Genomic DNA, 19,405 nt, shown 5'->3' on the forward strand with positions numbered 1-19,405 from the left:
CTCAACTCTCCCATACCTAACATTACTGGGGAATGAACAGAGTATTCGTGCTGTTTAGTATAATGCAGCGCCTATGGATTTCTATGCGACTGAATTGCTCAAACGGGATCAATGAAACCGTCTTTTTCGCGCATTTGATGGATTGTGGAAGGCATCAGGGAGAAGCGTGTTTTTGACATGACAGCCTTACAACGGAAGTACATTGCGGATCTATTACCATGGTCGTCAAACAGAGCATAACCGGACGTGGTGAGGCACCAGTATCATTTTAGTTTAATGAACTTAATCTTCTGTATCGGTACAAATTAAGTAAATTATTAATCATATTGGAAAACACTAGGAAATAATGATCAGTAGAATTAAAACATGCAAACCATGAAGTAAATTAATTAATACTACCAAAACATTAACATTAGAATGCAGTAGGGCAAACACGATCAAGTGTAAATAAAAGCACAAACAAGAAAATAAACTATGAATACACCAGTCACGACTTAGTGCACGTGAAATACATATGTTTGTCATTATACGCCAAACATGCTCGCCCTCCCAGCCGTGGGGGTGTATAATGTGACAGTCAATCCCACTATTCGTTGGTAAAGAGTAGCCCAAGAGTTGGCGGTGGGTGGTGATGACTAGCTGCCTTCCCTCTAGTCTTACACTGCTAAATTAGGGACGGCTAGCACAGATAGCCCTCGAGTAGCTTTGTGCGAAATTTCCAAACAAACAAACAATCATTATACTGATTACAACAGTTTTAATTGAAAGAATGTGTGTTGGTTTGTTAAATCGGGATGATTTTTTACATTTAAATGGCTTTGTTTAATGGCAAGTACAAGATTTGTAGATATGTGGTGACGGAAAAATTATAACTGATATATTGTAGCCTGTGGTTTATATAATGGAACTGTCGATTAAGAAAATTTGACTAAATGAAAACCGGTTGTCTTTGATACCTCTAAGTTCTCATTTACTCTAGGTTTCAGTTTTGCCATTATATGTGACCTCACAGTCACCACCTTTGTATATGAACTGAAAATGAAAGATTGTTGGCCCTTATACCGAAAGAAGTTTTTAATTTGGAAAGTATGTACAGGTAAATCTGCGTCGAATCTGAGGGTATAAGTTTATTATCAAACTATATATTTGTTTTTAGTCTGTATATTTTTGAGAATCTATGAACGTGACATATAACGTGACGAAATTTAAAGATGGTACATTGTTTGGTACCAGGCTTAAATTTGTTGTTAATGTAATTACGTGTGACGTTAGTTTTAAAGTTGAATGGTTTGCTATTTTGTTTAAAACGCTTATGCGTGAACGTAATTTCTTCGTGTAGATGGGTGTAACTAGAACAAAGATAAACATTTCTTCAAAAAGGACATGGCGGTGTAACGCCTCTGTAAATTACACTGTATTGAAATCAGGTGGGCACTTGTCTGACCATAAGTGCTTGTGATAACAAAGAAGCTATTGGCAAGGTTGGTTTTAAAGGGGAACTTGTGACGATCGTGTGTATTTGGTCTTAAAGTACGTCGTGAAAACGAAATTATTCAACTTCACGGCGCGGGTGAGAAGTTCGTTGAATTATTTTCTGTTGAATCCACGAGGGAAAGTCAGCTTGTTTTGGAAAAGGGCAGGAGGAAGTTCGTAGGATAGTTTTAATATTAGTATACAGGGAATCTATGGTTAGATAAACCATAACATAATGATTATCCTAGGAGGTTTAATTGAAATTTCGGAAGGAAGAATGAAATAATTTTAGAAATGTTTAACAATAGGAACAAGTTTTCGTTAGATTAACTGCAAGTTTCAACAGACAAAGAAAAAAGATTGAACTTGACAATCTAATTTATGATTTTTGCGTAGCCTATAGAGAGTGAACGCCTGGTGAATTACTACGTACGCCAAAATAGTTTATTATATTGTGGACGGTTTTGGGTATAATGTCCTAATATTTAGGCTTTATGAAGAATGTTATTTTTATACTGGGAGAAAAAAAAATCAAATTTATTTTGGTTATTTTCAAACGTAATTTCATCATGTTCTTTTTTAAAGTGGAATTGTTAATATAAACACTGTATTTATAAGTTCAGGCTTCATTCAGTTTATAGTAGCCACAAGTACTTCTAAAAATGACGATACCACTACACCTGGTTTCTACTCCGGAAGTCTAGTGTGGTATTAAGTTTTCATTGCCTACTATGGTAAAAACGTCTTTCCAACCGTATTTTTTGGAATAGGACTGTTTACTTGTACGAAGAATTACGAATCACCTGGTTTACTCTTTCTGCTGGGCCTAAGGAGTCGACAGAAAAATGATTAAATATTGATGTTTCCCGGTATTCCTGTTTAAATACACTTATTCTTTGTGAATATTGTTTTGCTTCTTTTTTAAACTTTGAGCATAGCTACACGGGGGCTATCTGCGCTAGCCATCCCTACTTTAGCATTGTAAGGCCAGAAGGAAGGCAGTTTGTCATCACCACCCACCGCTAACCCTTGGACTATCCTTTAACTAACAAACATCGGAATTAACCGTAACATTATAACGTTCCCATGGTTGAAAGGGTGAGCATGTTTGGTGCGACAGGGATTCGAACCCGCGGCCCTCGGATTACGAGTCTAGTGCCCTAACCATCTGGCAACGCCTTATAAATATTAAGTTACTAAAGTACAAACAAAAATATGAATTGTTACATAATAATTGAAAATGTTACAAAATGGAAAGAAAAAGTGTTGTCTATCTTAATTTTCCTACAACTTGATAGGGCAAAACCTGGTTTTGGTTCTACCGCCAGATGTTTAACCATTTGCTAAAGAAAATAGATTCTTTAGTAATCATTCCATTTTAGTAAGTTTTGTTTTATATCAGCAGCTGAGACGTCCGTTTATTTGGATTATTTGGTTATTTTGTTTTGTTAAATCTGGTTTTGTTTCTACTACTGCTGCTCCTAGATGTTTACTCTCTGTTGGACAAACAGATTTAATAATTGTTTTTAATTGTAAATGTCTTCGAATAAAAGAAGTCCAGGAGAACAGTCTCTTTCTCTGAAGGAACAATGGAAAGATACAACTGTGAATTTTAAAATCGATCAGTTATGTGACTTGAAGTCGGAGAACAAGGAATCAATATTTGTACCTACCCACGAACTACGGAGCAATGATACATAAAGATTAAGACAACACAGTGACGTCAGTGATGTTTGGAAGAAAACTGTGCCATTGGTCATTCACTAGTGTCACTCTGAAGATCATCAGTCAACAGCGTCTAATAGAATATCCAGTAACACTAACGAACACCATTGCTGCTATAGATAGCCCTATCTAAGAAAGAGTTAAGTCAGCCTGTGACAGAATGAAAAGTCTTTGTGACGTAAGTTCAGATAAGACTGGATTTCTTGGTGATGACATGGAATGGCTGTACAATCTTCGCCGAAAGAGAGGTCGATATTCAAAGTTAAATAAATACTGAAAAGGATCCTGCCCAGCCATCAGAAGGACTAATGATGTTTGTCGAATACGTAAAGACATGTGATCTAGACTGAAGGTCATCTACCGTGATTCTGTAGAATATGTTGGCGAGAAAAAGATCAACTGGCTAGCTTCAAAGAAGACTTTATTGGAGGTACACCAACCTTCTGAAAATCTCGTGGTTCTGTCGAGACCATTATATCACCAAAGGCAGAACAACTGTTGCACTACCTCCATGGTCTGTTTGAAGACAACTGACAAGTTAGTGAGTAATGCTACATGACAAGAAGTTGTCTTCATACCATATACAGCGCTAAAGCGATATTTTAATTGGACGGTGTAAAAATAGCTGTTGAAGAATTTATTAATCAAATTTTTATCGTGCTTTTTTTTTAATTTCACTAATAGGTTAATGGCATTAATGTCTGTATTTAATAATATTATTGCTGTTAAATTGTAAAGCATAACCTTTTGGTTAATTATGAAAATCTAAGTAGTATATCCTTGTTGTTGTTTTTGTGCCGTAAGGTCTTCACGTTTCAGAGAAGTCGCTGTTTTGTATGATGTGTTTTTAATTTATGTTTTTATTGCTGTTTGTATGAAGGGACGTTTTGCGGCACGTGATCAGCTGTTGGCTTAGAGCAGTTTGAGCATGTATAAAGTCTGTGCTACAGTTAGCAAAGGCGTCTGATTGTTAGTTAAGGACTAATGAATGCAGAACCTATTCACTTTGTTGATGTTTGCCACAAAAAACGAGAAACTATCAAGGAAGTAGATTTTCTGTTTATTCGTTTTTTATTTGTAAAGTTGGGCCTATGGTTAGTTATATAAATTGGTGAACTTGTAAACTTTAGGATTTATATCCGAAGAAATTATGTCCTTTTATTTATTATTCAATGGATATATCTTGTTCTTTTTTGCCGAATAATTCTAAAAAATAATCCACCTAACAATAGAAACCGTTTCAAGAATACCACAGTTTTGTTGTCTTAATAATTTAATATCGCCTGTCTTGGTTTTCCTTGTTTTCCCTCATTCTTGCTCCGCAGTGGCACAACTATATGTCTACGGACATACAACATTAGAAACCGGGTTTAAATACCCCTTGTGAGCAGAACACAGGTAGCCAGTTGTGTAGCTTTGTGTTTAACTACAAACAAACCCCCAATCTCTCTTTTCATTTCTCAGGTTTTTTCCTTCAGAATTTTAAGATTAGTTTGAACAATTTATTATTCAAATGTATGACATGCACATGCTTAAAACAGGTTATAGATGGTTTCCAAACATGTATATGTAACTATTTTATAATTTTTTGTAATTCTTGTTGATATTTAATTTCTTATGTATTAGGCTTATTACGGTTATGTTACCTTATAATTAATTTAACATGAAATGTTGTATATCATTTATTTTGTTAATGCTGATAAATTAAGCAGTATGGACAAATAAGAATGTATTTCTATTGAATTAATAATATATTTATTGCATGTCTTATTTTGAACGTATATTTGTACATTTTTTTTTATTTATAAATTTATTAATACGTCAGCTTGAGGTAAAATTCGTTGTAATTAGACAGGTGTTAGTACTGGATTGTTCATCGAAGTATTATTTTAAATATCTCCCCAATAGGTCATCAGAACTTTACAGTGTTATAGCGTTTCCGTTTATAACAATATCTATGTAATGATTGACTGACAAATTCTCGGAATATCAGTTAATATCATTATAAAAAGTTTGAATTTCTTGTTCTTCTTCATTCTTATTACATGATTAGCTGGAGGTATCCGTCCATTGGACGGAAGTTATATAAATTTATGATTAATGACAGGTTATCTTCGGACTTAAAACGTTACTTCCCTTATTTGTAATTGTAAAAAAAAAAAAAAAAAGGCCATAAACATTGCACAGCACAAATGGCCAGGTGGGTTAAGGCGTTCGACTCGTAATCTGAGGGTCGCGGGTTCGAATTCCCGTTTCACCAAACATGCCATTTCAGCCGTGGGGGCGTTATAATGTGACGGTCAATCCCACTATTCGTTGGTAAAAGAGTAGCCCAAGGGTGGGTGGTGATGACTAGCTGTCTTCCCTCTAGTCTTACATTGGTAAATTAGGGATGGCTAGCGCAGATAGCCCTCGCGTAGCTTTGCGCCAAATTCAAAGCGAACCAAACCACAGCACAAATTATGAAACGGCAAGTTTACATGTATGTCCCAATGGATAAAAAAAAAAAAAACATACAAATTTTGAAGATTCATCCACAGGAGATGAGCTAGGGGTAAAAAACGCCCATCCAAACCGCAAAATGCAAAACTAAAAATGTGCATGTCTCTCTCCATGGACTCTATGGAATCACTCTACCAAATTTTCTGAAGATTATCTACAAGAGGTGAAATAGTGGTAAAAAACGCGTCGTAGAACGCGTATTTGCGTGTGTGTGTGTTTTTCTTATAGCAGAGCCCCATCTACTGTCTGCTGAGCCCACCGAGTGGAATCGAACCCCTGATTTTAGCGTTGGAAATCCGTAGACGTACCGCTGTACTAGCGAGGGTCCGTAAAACACAATGCAGAATTGAGTATTTTCATGTACCCCGCATGGATCTAATAAACCTCCGTACTAATTTTGGTGAAGATTCATCTGTATACACGAAGTAGTTACGTGGACGTACAATAGACAGTAATATTATATTTACATAGATAATTAAAAAAAAACACAATAATTAAGCCTATGTAATTAATTTATATTAATTTCAGATTTCTAATTCACATGGATTAGGATGAGGATGTAGTTATATTCATTTGGGCTAAATAATAACAGGTGCTAAAAAGTATGTATTGTCTTCCAAATCTTAGAAATTCAACTCCAGAGTAAGGGTCATGTTTGTTATTGTACTGCTACTTTGCAGTCAAATATAGCTATAGGCGCATAACTCAGCGCTCAAGTGGTGTAAACCTATCTCATCGGACAGTAAAAAGTTGGATAACTACAATTTGGAGTCCAGTTACATTACTCCCTAGCTAAACGTGGAGGTCAAGGCGGGCATAGCAACTCAGTAGTTAAGAGATTAGGTACCGGTACGAGCGAAGGAGAGAGAGGGTGTTGTCTAGAAAGTGGATAAGCGAGGTTAGCAGGTCTTTGTCGTTTTGTTAAATATCCCAACATGCATTGCGCCATCAAATACAGTGGGATTGTGCTTTGAAAGGTAGCTAGTTGCGTGTCTAACTTACCTATGTCACGTGATAGGAAATTACGTACTTTCGATATAGCCATACCTGTATAGTATTCGAGTTTGTGGCGGTTTTAGTAGTTATGTGTAGAATTTACTTGTATGTAGTAAACTATTTATTTAATTGTGACTGTTTATGTAGTTGTTTCCTTTTCAAGTATTAACTTCTTGAGATAACAGATAGATTTAAGCGATAAACTGTTTCTTAGCGATCGTAACATCATGAAATACTTGAATAGCTAATAATAGGTAAGTTGGTTAATATTATCACTGTTTCGGTACGTTGAACGTTAGTAATGGTAGGGTTGAAGCAGGTGTGCTGGTACGTCACTGATTTGTCAGGTGATTTTTTTTTTTTTTTTAGCATGGTGTAGATTTAGGCATGATTATGAAGTTTAGCTAATATATTGTTGATATATAAGGTTCAATAGAGACCAACTAAAAACATGAATTTTTTAACAGACCGAGGAGATCGGAGAAAACTTTTGTGTCGACTTAAGGAAGTAAACAGCTATTAACTTACAAATTTTACTGTATAATTGTACATTTTTACCAAATATAAATCTTACTTTGATTGAAAACTTAATGTTAGACCTAATATTACAAACTTTACTCTATAACTATTATAACTCTATTATACTCAATAATATTTACTCTATAACTCAACGTTATATAATCCTTAAAAACGATGTACTATTTCTTATTTCTTACATGTGTATATGTTAGAACTTCCTAATTCAGTGATTAAAAACTTGTACTTACGTTTCATCATAGCATTCATTAGTTATACCAAAGCCAATGTTCAATATTGTATTTTTGCAGAAATCTACTTTCCTTGTTTTTATTAGAGATCACTTACAATTGTACTTTGTAGAACGTTTTTCTTCTGCCTCCTCCTATCTTCAATGAACAGTTTAAAAACACAACTAATTTTTACACCAATAATCATTGTATTAGTTTGCAAATATTTTGAGTTCATTTTTGGAGCTCTGTCCTCTTTAATTTTGAGTGGTAAAAGGCTATTTTTTCAATAATTTCGTTATTTATTAAGTTTTATTTCATCAGATTCAAGAAATGTATTCTTTGTTGTTTGTATTGTTAAACAAGTTTAAGTCATTACTTCTGTAAGAACATTGCACACACATAATTTTAAACAAAATGTAAATGCATATCAGATATTTCATAACAGTGTAAGGTGTCTGTAGAGTGGCTTAAGGTAAGGCATCCCAATTTCTTGAAAGTAAAGAAAATTTCTATTGGTTTGCCTCATACAACAATGAACCCTATTAAGTTTGTAAAATAAGAAAATTCTTTAGTTAAATCATGCTTCTTCTTGTTCTTGTGTTATTAATAGAAAACATGATATAAACTACAAAAAGTGATATACATGGAAATGGAATACAATTTGTTTGTTTGTTTTTTGGATTTTGTGCAAAGTGATACAAGGGCTATCTGCAACAAGTATAATGAAAATAGATTTGCAAGAGCTTATCCATTAACAAGATAATGGCATTAACAGTATTTTCTCACAAGTAAGGCTATTATCATTTATTCTTTAAGAAAATATATTCAAACAGTTTTAAAATTATTTATCACATTTCCTGCGTAAATCAGCTGAAACTTCAGCAACTGTCTGTGTACTTTAATAAGTATTTATATAATATTTCTCTAGCGAACTGTTAAAGTAAAATGACTTTTTGCATAAGATATAGCAAAAAAATTTAAATATTAAAGTGACCTCTCTGTAATTACTCATGAGTCATAACTAGTTTTTACTTAATAATGTCAATTATCTTTATGCTATTTATTGATTGTTATTCTTAATTGTTCTGCTGTAGTAGGAACTCACAAATTATTTATATAAGAAAATTGTTTATTATTAATGTAATATTTTTTTAAGAACTTGTAGATAATTAAAGTTTTATGATTTGAAACTAGAAGATTAATAAGGGCAAGTTAAGGTATAATACCAAGTTAACTTGTAAAATTTTCAATGTGGAGTGCAATATTCATGTTTGAATTCCAGGCTGTTATAACTTATAATAACATTTAGGGGTAAGACTGTTGTTAAGTACATAGTTATAAGGCCTGTTATCTGTTGTGTGTGCCCATTTGATCTTATGAACCCCTTCATCTAGTCAAAACACTCTAAAATTAAAGGTTAGACATTGATTGTTATGACCAATCTAGGTAATTGTGCACTTAGGCCCTAAACAATAGATCTTTGTGAATCATTTGTCTTATTATAATGTGTGAGCTGAAGTTCTAGGCTGAAATCCTGATAAGAGCAAGTTTATAAACATCCTTTTTTGTACTGTAATACATTCAAATGGTATGTTTAAGAAAAAAAAAATCTTTCTAAAATTAGAAATTTTTAGGGCCCTGTGGCTTTGTAATTAAGGCCTGTCAAAATCAAGTTCTGAAAATTGTATAGTACAGGAGCTCGGGATTTCCTTTGTGGTTTTCTTTACCTTTAGTTCTTGAAGAGTAGTATTTAATAATAGATGCAACCAGGTTAAGAAAAAAAGAATGCAAAAACATTTTAATAAATAATAAAAGTGCAAATTAATATGTTTTATAAATATTTTGAAATACTTGTACATTATCCTAAAAAGTTAACGGAGCATGAACATTTTTTTTTTTTTGCTGTACTAGATTAAAAGCCTTTTACTGCAGGTTATTTTCAGTTGGGTAGTGTATTTAAGAGCTTGTTGAAATAAGTATAACCAATAACTAAAATGCATACTATATACAAGTTCCTAAAACTTTTATCATGCTAAAATAAACATTTTGAAGTTGATGCCAAACTATATAAATTAAGAGTTTTGTAGTAATATGTAGCATCAATCTGCTTAATAATTTCATGGCATGTGCTGTCTTAGACTTTTTCAGTAATTAAAAAAGCTCATTCTTGCTCTTTGATTTTAACACTTCTAAAGGTAAGAGACCATTTTAATGAATATCTAAAGAGAGAGAGATTATAGAGCAGTTGAAGTTGTATTGTTTGTATGGTGGTTTACTTATTTCTCTGTTTCCTGTCCTTAGTGATGTTACATTAGACCTCCAAGTAATATATAGAAATGTTATGCATGCATGCACTTGTTTGAAGCTACCAGAAAGTTTTCTTGAAAGAAAAATATTCCATTCAAAATGTCATTTTCTTTAGTAAACCTTCCTTCTTTTTTTTTTCTATTTTCCAGATGGTCAGTCAACCCCACATTATTTTTAGTGATTCCTGCTAGTGGTTAGTACATATACCATGAAGACTTTTGTACTAACACAGAAGTTTTTATGTATATGTCAAGCTCTTTTTTATGCAGTTTGTCAGAGGTAGCCAAGAAGTTGAAACTACAACATGGCCCAAGTTGCTAGGAAAAGAGAAAGCAATGGGTCCTCAATTGGAAATGGTCTTACCTCGGACGTTTTGCGAGCACGTACGATTGAATATTATAACAATTGTGTACCCCAGTCTCATCAACGTGGCATACAAGAAGGCACTTTATACAAAAGTGGAAGTATGACTCGCTTAAATGGTATAGTGAATGGAGTGAACGTACCACTTTCTCTTGGATTACCTGCCATTAGACTTCCTTCTAATGGTCATCCTACTCCACAGAGTGTTGATAGGCCTCTTCCTCCTCCTTATCCACGTAATGACCGTCCACATAGAACACACAGTGAGCGTGCAAATCGAGTTTCAGGAGAAAATGTTTCAGGAGCTACAAACCATATGGGCTCTGCTAGTCGTGTTGGAATATATCGCAGTAATAGTAGTTTAGACCTCGAACACGCTGAGGAAAATATAGACAGTAGAACGGGTGTTCTTCGTCGGGATTATGGGAGTGCTTCTTCCCTTGATGTGATAAGTACAACTGGAGAAACTCAAAGTTTTTTTGCAATGCTCAAGGAGTACAAATCTGATCATATTGATCAACGTAGCCCAGGACCTGCCAAAATTCATGAGTATTTGAGAGGTAAAGTTGATCCAGCACCAGCTACACAGAATGCATCCAATGCTTTAGCTAATGGACCAGAAAGCTTTGAAGATTCTCAAAGCCCTAGATTGAAAACCAAATTACACAAATTTTGGGAGGTTAAAGACAAAAAAACTGAAAAAAAAAAGTTGCTTGGCAGTGAGCCCTCCCTTTTTAAAAAGTTGCGAGGGAAATCTGAAATTGCTGCTGAATTTAACAGTAAAGGTTCAGATAATTCTCTAGATGCAGAAAGTAGATTTGAGGATAAGTTGCGGAAAAAAGCTTTGGCTCACTATGACTGCCAAAGCATCACTGCTAATTTAAGTTACGCATCATGTTTAAGAAACTTGTTAAATAAAAGAAGAAATACAACAACGGGTGCTTCAGCAGCTTCTTTGATTAGTAGAGCTCCTAATGATTGTATAGAAGGTGTGGCTGTCGATGAGCCAGATCCTGGAGATGACAAAAGCAACAGTTTGGTTCTCAGTTGTCCTTTTTTTCGTAATGAACTAGGAGGAGAAGAAGAAAGACTTGTCAGCCTTAACAGAATAACATCAACAAAACAAAAGCACCAAGAATCAGTTGGGAAAACATTACCAACACTACACCAACCTAGCATAGCATGTGGACTTTCTGTATTAGAGAATGCTAGTGCCCACAGAGGAAAACAGCCTATATGCCCATATCAACGTTCACATTTACAATTAGATGGCAGAGATTTAGGAGCAATGTATTACAGAACTTTCTTTCATAATCAAGGTGAGGGTTTTATGTTTTTCTGGTTAATTTTGTGTTGGTCCTTTTTTTTTTCTTTTTCTTTCTTTTGGAAAAAGTAGTAGTAAAATCAAGTTTACATAGACAAGAAAAAAAGATATTGAGGAAAAATGCTATTGATAAAATTCCAAATTGTGAAAAATATAACTTCAGATAATTTAAGTGTTGTAAAATTATTTTCAGTATTAGGTTAAAGTTACTTGCTCTCTGAGATATTCAGAAATATTCCATTTGTTGTTTCTGGTAGTTTGTATGAAACATTAAAAATAAACATTTGAGGAATTACATTACAAATACTGAAATTTAGTAATTAAAACCAACAAGTCACTGAAAATTTGTATTTATTCTCTCATTGGCATGGGTGTATATGTGGGATACGCTACATAACTTTTGTTTCGAGCTTGGAAAATATTAACCATTAGCAAGTTTGAAATTTTACACAACTTTCAAGAAAGGTTATTGCCCTTCAAAATACTAAAGTTTACTAGTTTCAAAGTTCAGATAAGTAATTGTATATTAACATGTGTTTTCATTTTTTATTACCTATATAAAAATAAACCTTGGACTTTGAGAGTTGCTTATAAATGTGGCAGTGAATGAGTTCAAAGTTATAAGCAGGTTGTTTTTTACCTGTTAAAGAATACAGAAATTGAATGGATAGTATGACAACTTCCATTATTCATACTTGTGTAGCAGAAATTACTTGTGTTAATTTTAACCTAAGAACAACATGCACTAGTTGTTTGTTTAGTATTTACCAGCTAGAAGGAAGCCGGTGTTTGTTTGAAATTCCAGAGGTCTTAAAAGTGGTACTTTGTCATGTGAAGAATTTAAAATTGAGATTGGGCACAACTGTAATGTGGTAATGTGGATTCATGGACCAATCTAAATTTCTTTTGCTAACTACTTGATTGTGCAATTAATGAAAAGAATTAGCAGATTGAAAATTCTGAATCTTACAAGCTAGTTGTTAATGAAGCTCAATAGTTCTGTTATTTCCCTATTTAACAATCAGTAAAGTAAAAACTGAGGCTTGTAGCATTAGACATGGCATGAGAATGGATTTCAGTTTTGTATGTATCTACTTAGTATAAGCAGAATATATGTTATATGAATTCATACTTGGTGTTTAGTTCTGTATTGCAAGTACTAAATAAATAGGCCCTTATAGTTGGTGTGATAATTGTACACTTACATACCTGGTCTAAGTTATCTAACAATAATAATATCATGAAAAATAGTACTGAAATTTGCAACACAATTTTTAATTATGTTGTTTAAAGAACTATCTTCATAAAAACAGTAAAGTCTGATATAAGTAGGAAGCACTGAGCATACGTTTTGTAAAGTTTTTTTCATATATGATTATTGTGTATGGAATTTATAAATTGTAACTCTTTTTTTTCTTAGAAGAAGACAGTGTAGTTAGTTTTATCCAGTGTCTGCAAAAGTTAAAGTTAACCATTAGAGTGTAGTTTATACAACAGATACTAAGAGTTAATGTTAAGTTGAGCTGCAATTGTAAACAGTTTACAGAATGGGTAAAGTATAGTTGGAGAACTGAATTAATGATTGTTTTACTATAAAATCTATAATGTGGAAAGATGCTTTTACTGAAATAAAAATAAAATCTTTTCTGTTGAAATAGCTCTGAAATGTTCAAAGCTTAAAGACACAAGAGGTTGAGAACTTTATGATAGATGTGCATTCAAGGTGTTATTCAAAGTTTTTTTCATACTGATTTAGTTTCATACTACACTTTGCTAAGAGTATATGCTTAAGGAGTTATGATTATTTGCTTAACTATAATTTTTTTTAATTTTTTTTTGGAAATTACATTTTGAAAGCATTATACTACTAATTAAGAAGGGAATGGTCGTTTTGAACATGGGAAATGTGTGTATTACATAGTATTAAAAGGGTCTTTGCAATCACAATGGTAAACAAAAGGTATAATTTAAGAAGGAAAATACCTGTGACAACAACACTAGGAAACGTTTAGAATTTTAAATCTGTCACCTAATGAAACTCTGGGATTTCTATTTTTCAGATCATCAGAATTGGATAGGTGTAGATGAAACTTTGGGACCAGTTGCAATTAGCTTAAAAAAGAGAGAGAATTGAAGACACGGGGCTGGCTTATGGGTCAGGCAGTAGCTCATCTTCACAGGCAATGTACCAATACAGGTTGATTGTGAGGACAAGTGAGGTGAGTGAGAAGCACATTACCTAGCTATGCTTTCAATTTATTACAGTTAAATACAAAATGGGGCTGAAAATGGGCAAGGGGTTACTGCACTAGAATGTGAGTACTATAAACTACTTATTATTCATGTGGAGTGAACTTTTGCTGTTTTGGCAGGATATACATTTCTGTGAATGATAATTCTGGTGACATAAAAAGTCTTTGAGTGATAAATAAAACCCAAATATACGCTGCACGCATTACACCTGTAAATATTATTTATTAGTTATCACGTTCATGAAGCATAACACTATGTAAATGTTGTTTTGGCATAGTTTGGCTTGCAGATTTTTGCCCTGGTGAGCTTTAAAACCACAAACAATGGCTAGGAACTTCTGTATTGACAGTAATTTCAGGGTTTGTGAGCACCATTGAAGTAGGGGATGATTACCTTGTCAATGTATCTCAGTATAGTTTCATCAGTTGACCAGAGTGTCTTGGTGTGCATGGTATATGACTGGGAAAGTCAGTCTTTAGATGGTATCTGTTTGTTTTGCCAGTGTACATCAACTGCAGTTGTAATATCTCTTCAACTTGTTCACTGTGAGTAGAGCTATTCTCTTCTCTATCTAGTTGTCCCCCTGGTATCATGTTCACACCTGTTTGAATAGGTTGATTATTAACATGTTAGTTCAGTTGCACAGTGTGATTGCATAGGTTTATTATATGAAAAATGTTGCTTAGAAAAATGGAATGTCCCAAATCATATTTTTCTAAATTTGTGTAATGGAACATTGATATGCTTCCAATTTCATTTACATGCAAAAGTTTAAAACCTGCAAAACAAATTTTAGTGAAAATTGAGGAAGATAATTCCCATGAATGTTAGGTAAACTGCAGTATGTGGAGGTCTATTGTTTGCATTTTATCACTAGATAAAAAGCCAACAACAAAAAAGTCTCAGCACTTTGGAACTGAAGGTACGTTCTAAGGGTCAAATACTGTTATTCAGTCAGAGTGGTGGATGTTCTTGGAAAAATTGTCTCCTTTCTAGTCTCTTAGTTCACAATTTGGAATGGCTAGTGCAGGTAGGCTTTACATAGATTTGCACAAATAAATGAATTTAAATAAACACAAAACTATAAGCAACAAAGTCTTAGAATAGTAAATCAATACTTGAGGTCAAGAATAGTTTTTTGGGAAATGATTCCACATATTTATTGTTATGAACCTTTGAGGGTATATTCACCCTTCCCGTCAGTCATTCTTTACTGTAGGGAACACCTTTTTGATATTTTTTCACAAATGCCAGTTAGTTCATTAAAATAATTTTTTATTTTGACCTGAGAACTGTAATATTGTTTTTCTTGACTTCAGATACATTCTTATTAGGACATCTGTCCTGACTATCATTCTTAAACATCTCTTTATTCCTTGACTTGAGACTTTTTTAGAGGTTAACAAAAACAAACAAACTTGTCAGCCAACATTTTTCAGAATGGAATTTCAGGTGCCATTTTTTCCATACTTTTGCCTTTTAATTTACTGTTATTTTGTTATACCTATGATTTAAAAACAAAAACAACAACTGAATACACTATATGCAATGCAAGTTATCAGGAAAAAAAAAGAAATAAGCTCCATATGCTATTACAGACCTGGACTGGGATTTCTCTTAGTAATATGATGTTAAAACAATTATGCAAGTATCACTTTGAATAAGAACTCTTGTGTGGGCTACTGCTATTTACCCAGGATTATTGTTCCTTCGAAACATGATTTCGAAGTTTGAGTAAGACAACTCATTAGTGTAATAGTTTGCTATTTACATATACATATGTATATAACTTAGAGTTCATTTTTAAAATGCTGTTTCATACTTGGATTGCTTGTTATTAACAAGCATACATGCACTGTTTATAACTTAAAGAGAAGTACATCTGGCTCCTTAATTTGCAAGATATGAATTATTTTTTCAAATAGGTTAAGACCATTTAATAAAGGTTTTATTTTGAAGTAATAAAGTAAAACTGTAACCATCATCTTTACATAATTCAAATGTATTTATAAAGTGAAACAAGTACCTGTTTTTAGTAAATCCTGATACTGTTGTATTATTATACTGAAAAGGTAACTTTGTGAAGTGCAAAGTACATTTTTAATCAGGGGAAAAATGTGGATGATTAGTGGAATTTGCTAATAAATTGATCATTGATTTCATTTATTAATGACATTCAGCTAATCAATGATTCTCCTACGAGATTTGGATAGGAGTAATTGAAAATAGTAGTAATTAGAAATGCTAATTTTGATTAATTAATTATTTTCATGTATTGTGAATTTAATTAAGCTGAACAATGTTGAATTAATCTTAAAATATCAATAAACCATAATGCTGGTATATTGATTATTTGGATAACTGAAATAACCTGAAACTTTTTTTTCAGTTTCTTTTATGTGACACTACTCAATATGATTGAAGTTCATAAGTAATTAAGTTAATAATTCATTTTAAACATAATATTACTTCTTTTTATGAATAAGGATATTTCTAAATCCTTTCATTACCTTTTTTTTTTTTTTTTGTAGAAGTTTTCTAAGTTAACTTGCATTTTAGTTCAGTTAAAATGTGTACAATTAGAAGAGTATTTGAGTGTTTTTAAAATGTCATTGAATTTCATTTACTGTAACTTATGCTTTGAACAGTATTACTGAATCAACTTTTTAAATTAATACATGCACGTAGTTGGTGGTGTTACGAGGAACTGTATTAGAAGAAGCCATTCCTTCTCTTGGGCGGTCCAACCCAGTTAAAGGGTCTTTTGCCCGAGAAGTGTTAGAATATGTTGCTCCTGAGTTACAGGTGTCTTGTTTGAGGCTTGCTGTACCAGGACAACAGACTGAAGAACTACTCATGAAGTTGGATGAGCAAGGAGTGAGTTGAAAACCTTTTCTTAAAATCAAAATTTAGTTTGTGGTAAATATTATTTGGTTTTCATGCTCTCATAAGAACCATTTTTTTTTTTTTTAATATTTATATTCATATGTGAAAAATTATTCTTTTACAACAATGAAAAAGAAAATATTTCATGTTATGAAGTTTTCAGATCTTAGTTAAATGTTTTTCATTTCTTGTTTACATAACCATCTGGTGAAATATGTAATATATAGTTTTGAACCAAATAGATTACAGGTAACATGCAACAAATTGGTTTTTTATGTGTTCAGTACAGGCTGTGTAAATGTGGAGTTTTGTTTGTTTTGCCTGGTTTGTGTGGTGGTTTTAATCCATTAATTTTGTCATTGCACTGCAAGCATGATGTGTCTTCTTAGGTCGTATTTAATAAATAGCTAAGTTTGAATGGGAGATCTAATCAGTTAATCAAAATTATGATTAAATAATTAAACATGATTTTGATTAATTGATTTTTTGTAATAGTTTTCAGTTAACTGTTATGAAAATGATCATCTAATTAAGTTACGATTCCCAAACATTCCAACTATAAAAGTAATACATATATTGCTGTTATATTTGTTTATATCAAGATTGTTCATGTTTTGTAAATCAGGGGCTTTGAGTTTGATTCAAGTTGTTACCTAATTAACTCTTTGTTGTGGCAAAATTACTAAGGCTGTTTGTCACTGCCCTTAATTTTTAACTGCTGACTAGAGGGTAGACAACTGCCTGGTAGCACTCCATCACCAAATATTTTTTTGTTTTATGCTTGTATGTGCCATGGTTTGAGGAACACAGTTAATCAAATACAATTGGTTAATGGGGTTGTCAGTTAATTGATTAGTAAATACCAGTAATTGTCCAAATCTAGCTACCAGTGAAAACCATGATTAGCAATGAGCTGCTAAGTCATTTTTACTGTGCTGGTTAACAATAAACAGAAATCAAAAATTTGTAGTTTCTTGTTGCCATTCACTACACATGTAAGGATTTTCATTTGTTATTCTCTTGTGTATATTAGCACTTATTCCTTTAGATTGGTCTCCACTGACCAATACACTTCTTAGACTACCATTAAATTGTATTTCACAAATTTGCCGTGTTGAAGCTATAAAAATAAATATTCAAATTTCTCTAGAAATGTTTTTAATGAAATATTTTCAGCTATGTTAAGTAGTAGACATCTTAAGTAACATTTCTCTTGATATTTATTTGTAGTGATAGGTTTTTGTTGGAGTTTTGGTTACCTTATCTAGGTTAAAGTTGTAATTTACATGTAATAATCATTTGATGTTTTAACTTAGGTAACCAATAGGTATAAAGTTGGAGTGATGTACTGTAAAGCTGGACAATCTACAGAAGAGGACATGTACAATAATGGTAGAATTTACAGTCATAGTTTTCTTTCTAGTGTTAGTAAAGATACTTCAGTTTTGGATTCTACTTGTAAGAGAGAGTAATTCTCTAAAAACTCTAGGAATGTTAGAAACAGGTGGTTTGTAAAAAACAAAATATTTTTTATGTAATTCACTGTTTTTCTTACTTATGTTTGAGTGATTCAAACTTAGAATATTTATTCTAGTAGTTTCTTTATTAATTTAAAATATTTTCATTTGAACACAAATTCCAAAATGTACAATGTAAGGCAAGCTTGTTTATAGTATCAGTTACTGTTTGGTTCAGCCATAGATAATGGGTATTGTACATTAAATTGTATTTTTTTCTCCAATTTTTATGGAAAAAATGATAAGGTTTCATATCTAAATGCATTTCTTTTTAATATCCTGGCAATTTATCTGGATAGCATCTTTATCTAATCAAAGCATTAAATGAGGCCACTTGCAACAATTTTTCTAACTGTGACTAGTACATTGGTTGTGTTTTGTTAATAGTGCATTTTAACATATTGTTTTATTATAAAAATGTATTTCTTAACTCCAGTGAAGAAACTCTGTGCTTTTTTTTTGGTGTTTTTATATAATGTGTAATGAGACTGATGCTTTGTTAGTTTTTAGAAACTCTGGGTCTCCCTGTTTTTTTTAATACAAATAGCAAATATACTAAAGTAATAAATCCATGAAAACTTTAAGTAAGCATGAGTATACTTGGTTCCTTCTTTAGCTTTTTTAATCCTTCAGGAAGTACATTATGTGAATTGCATTTTCAGATTCTTAAAACACATTGTGTGTCACTGATAAATAACAGTATTATTACAATGATAACTGGATTCATCTTAGGTGTATTATATATTCATAAGGATGATTGTGAAAATTTACTATTAATTGATTTTTTTTCCCAGAACTTTCTGGACCAGCACTGGAAGAATTCCTGGATCTGATTGGTCAGCGTGTAAGGTTAAAAGGCTTTGAAAAGTATCGAGCAGGACTGGATAATAAAAGTATATTTCAGTGATTTTTACCACATTAGAATATTTTTTGTGAACATTGATTTTACTGCTAGGTGTTTTTATAACATTGTGTTCAGATATTTTTGTAGGAAAAAACTAAAGAAATGTATCTTTCTTACATTTGTAATTTATTAACGATGCTAGAAGAATTGACAACATAATTTTGTTAATGTAGTTTTATTTTAATTAATTGTGAAGTTTAAACATTTTAGTACTAGCCTTCATATGTCATCCCAACATCATTTCTTTGTTTCCTTTTCATTCTTTTATTGTAATAGGATGGCATGTTCTCTTGACCTTTTTGTTTTTTTACATACATATACATATGTAGTTGAATTCAGTAGAAAAGCTTCATTAATTGAATTGTGAATATATTGAATTAATTATTTAAATTATCAATTGTGAGAT

At 32.4% G+C, this 19,405-nt stretch overlaps 1 protein-coding gene across 1 annotated transcript in view; it reads left to right on the forward strand.

Moving 5' to 3' along the window:
* Positions 1 to 19,405, forward strand: part of LOC143229749 (signal-induced proliferation-associated 1-like protein 2) — a 67,215-nt gene that overhangs the window by 34,911 nt on the left and 12,899 nt on the right. The window contains 6 exon segments of the mRNA XM_076462505.1: positions 9,902 to 11,434; positions 13,500 to 13,561; positions 13,563 to 13,658; positions 16,381 to 16,569; positions 17,895 to 17,970; positions 18,890 to 18,988. Coding sequence (XP_076318620.1) covers positions 10,057 to 11,434; positions 13,500 to 13,561; positions 13,563 to 13,658; positions 16,381 to 16,569; positions 17,895 to 17,970; positions 18,890 to 18,988 — 1,900 coding nt within the window. The 5' untranslated portion in view covers positions 9,902 to 10,056.

This window comes from Tachypleus tridentatus, chromosome 10 (assembly GCF_004210375.1).
Source record: "Tachypleus tridentatus isolate NWPU-2018 chromosome 10, ASM421037v1, whole genome shotgun sequence".
Lineage (NCBI taxonomy): Eukaryota > Metazoa > Arthropoda > Merostomata > Xiphosura > Limulidae > Tachypleus > Tachypleus tridentatus.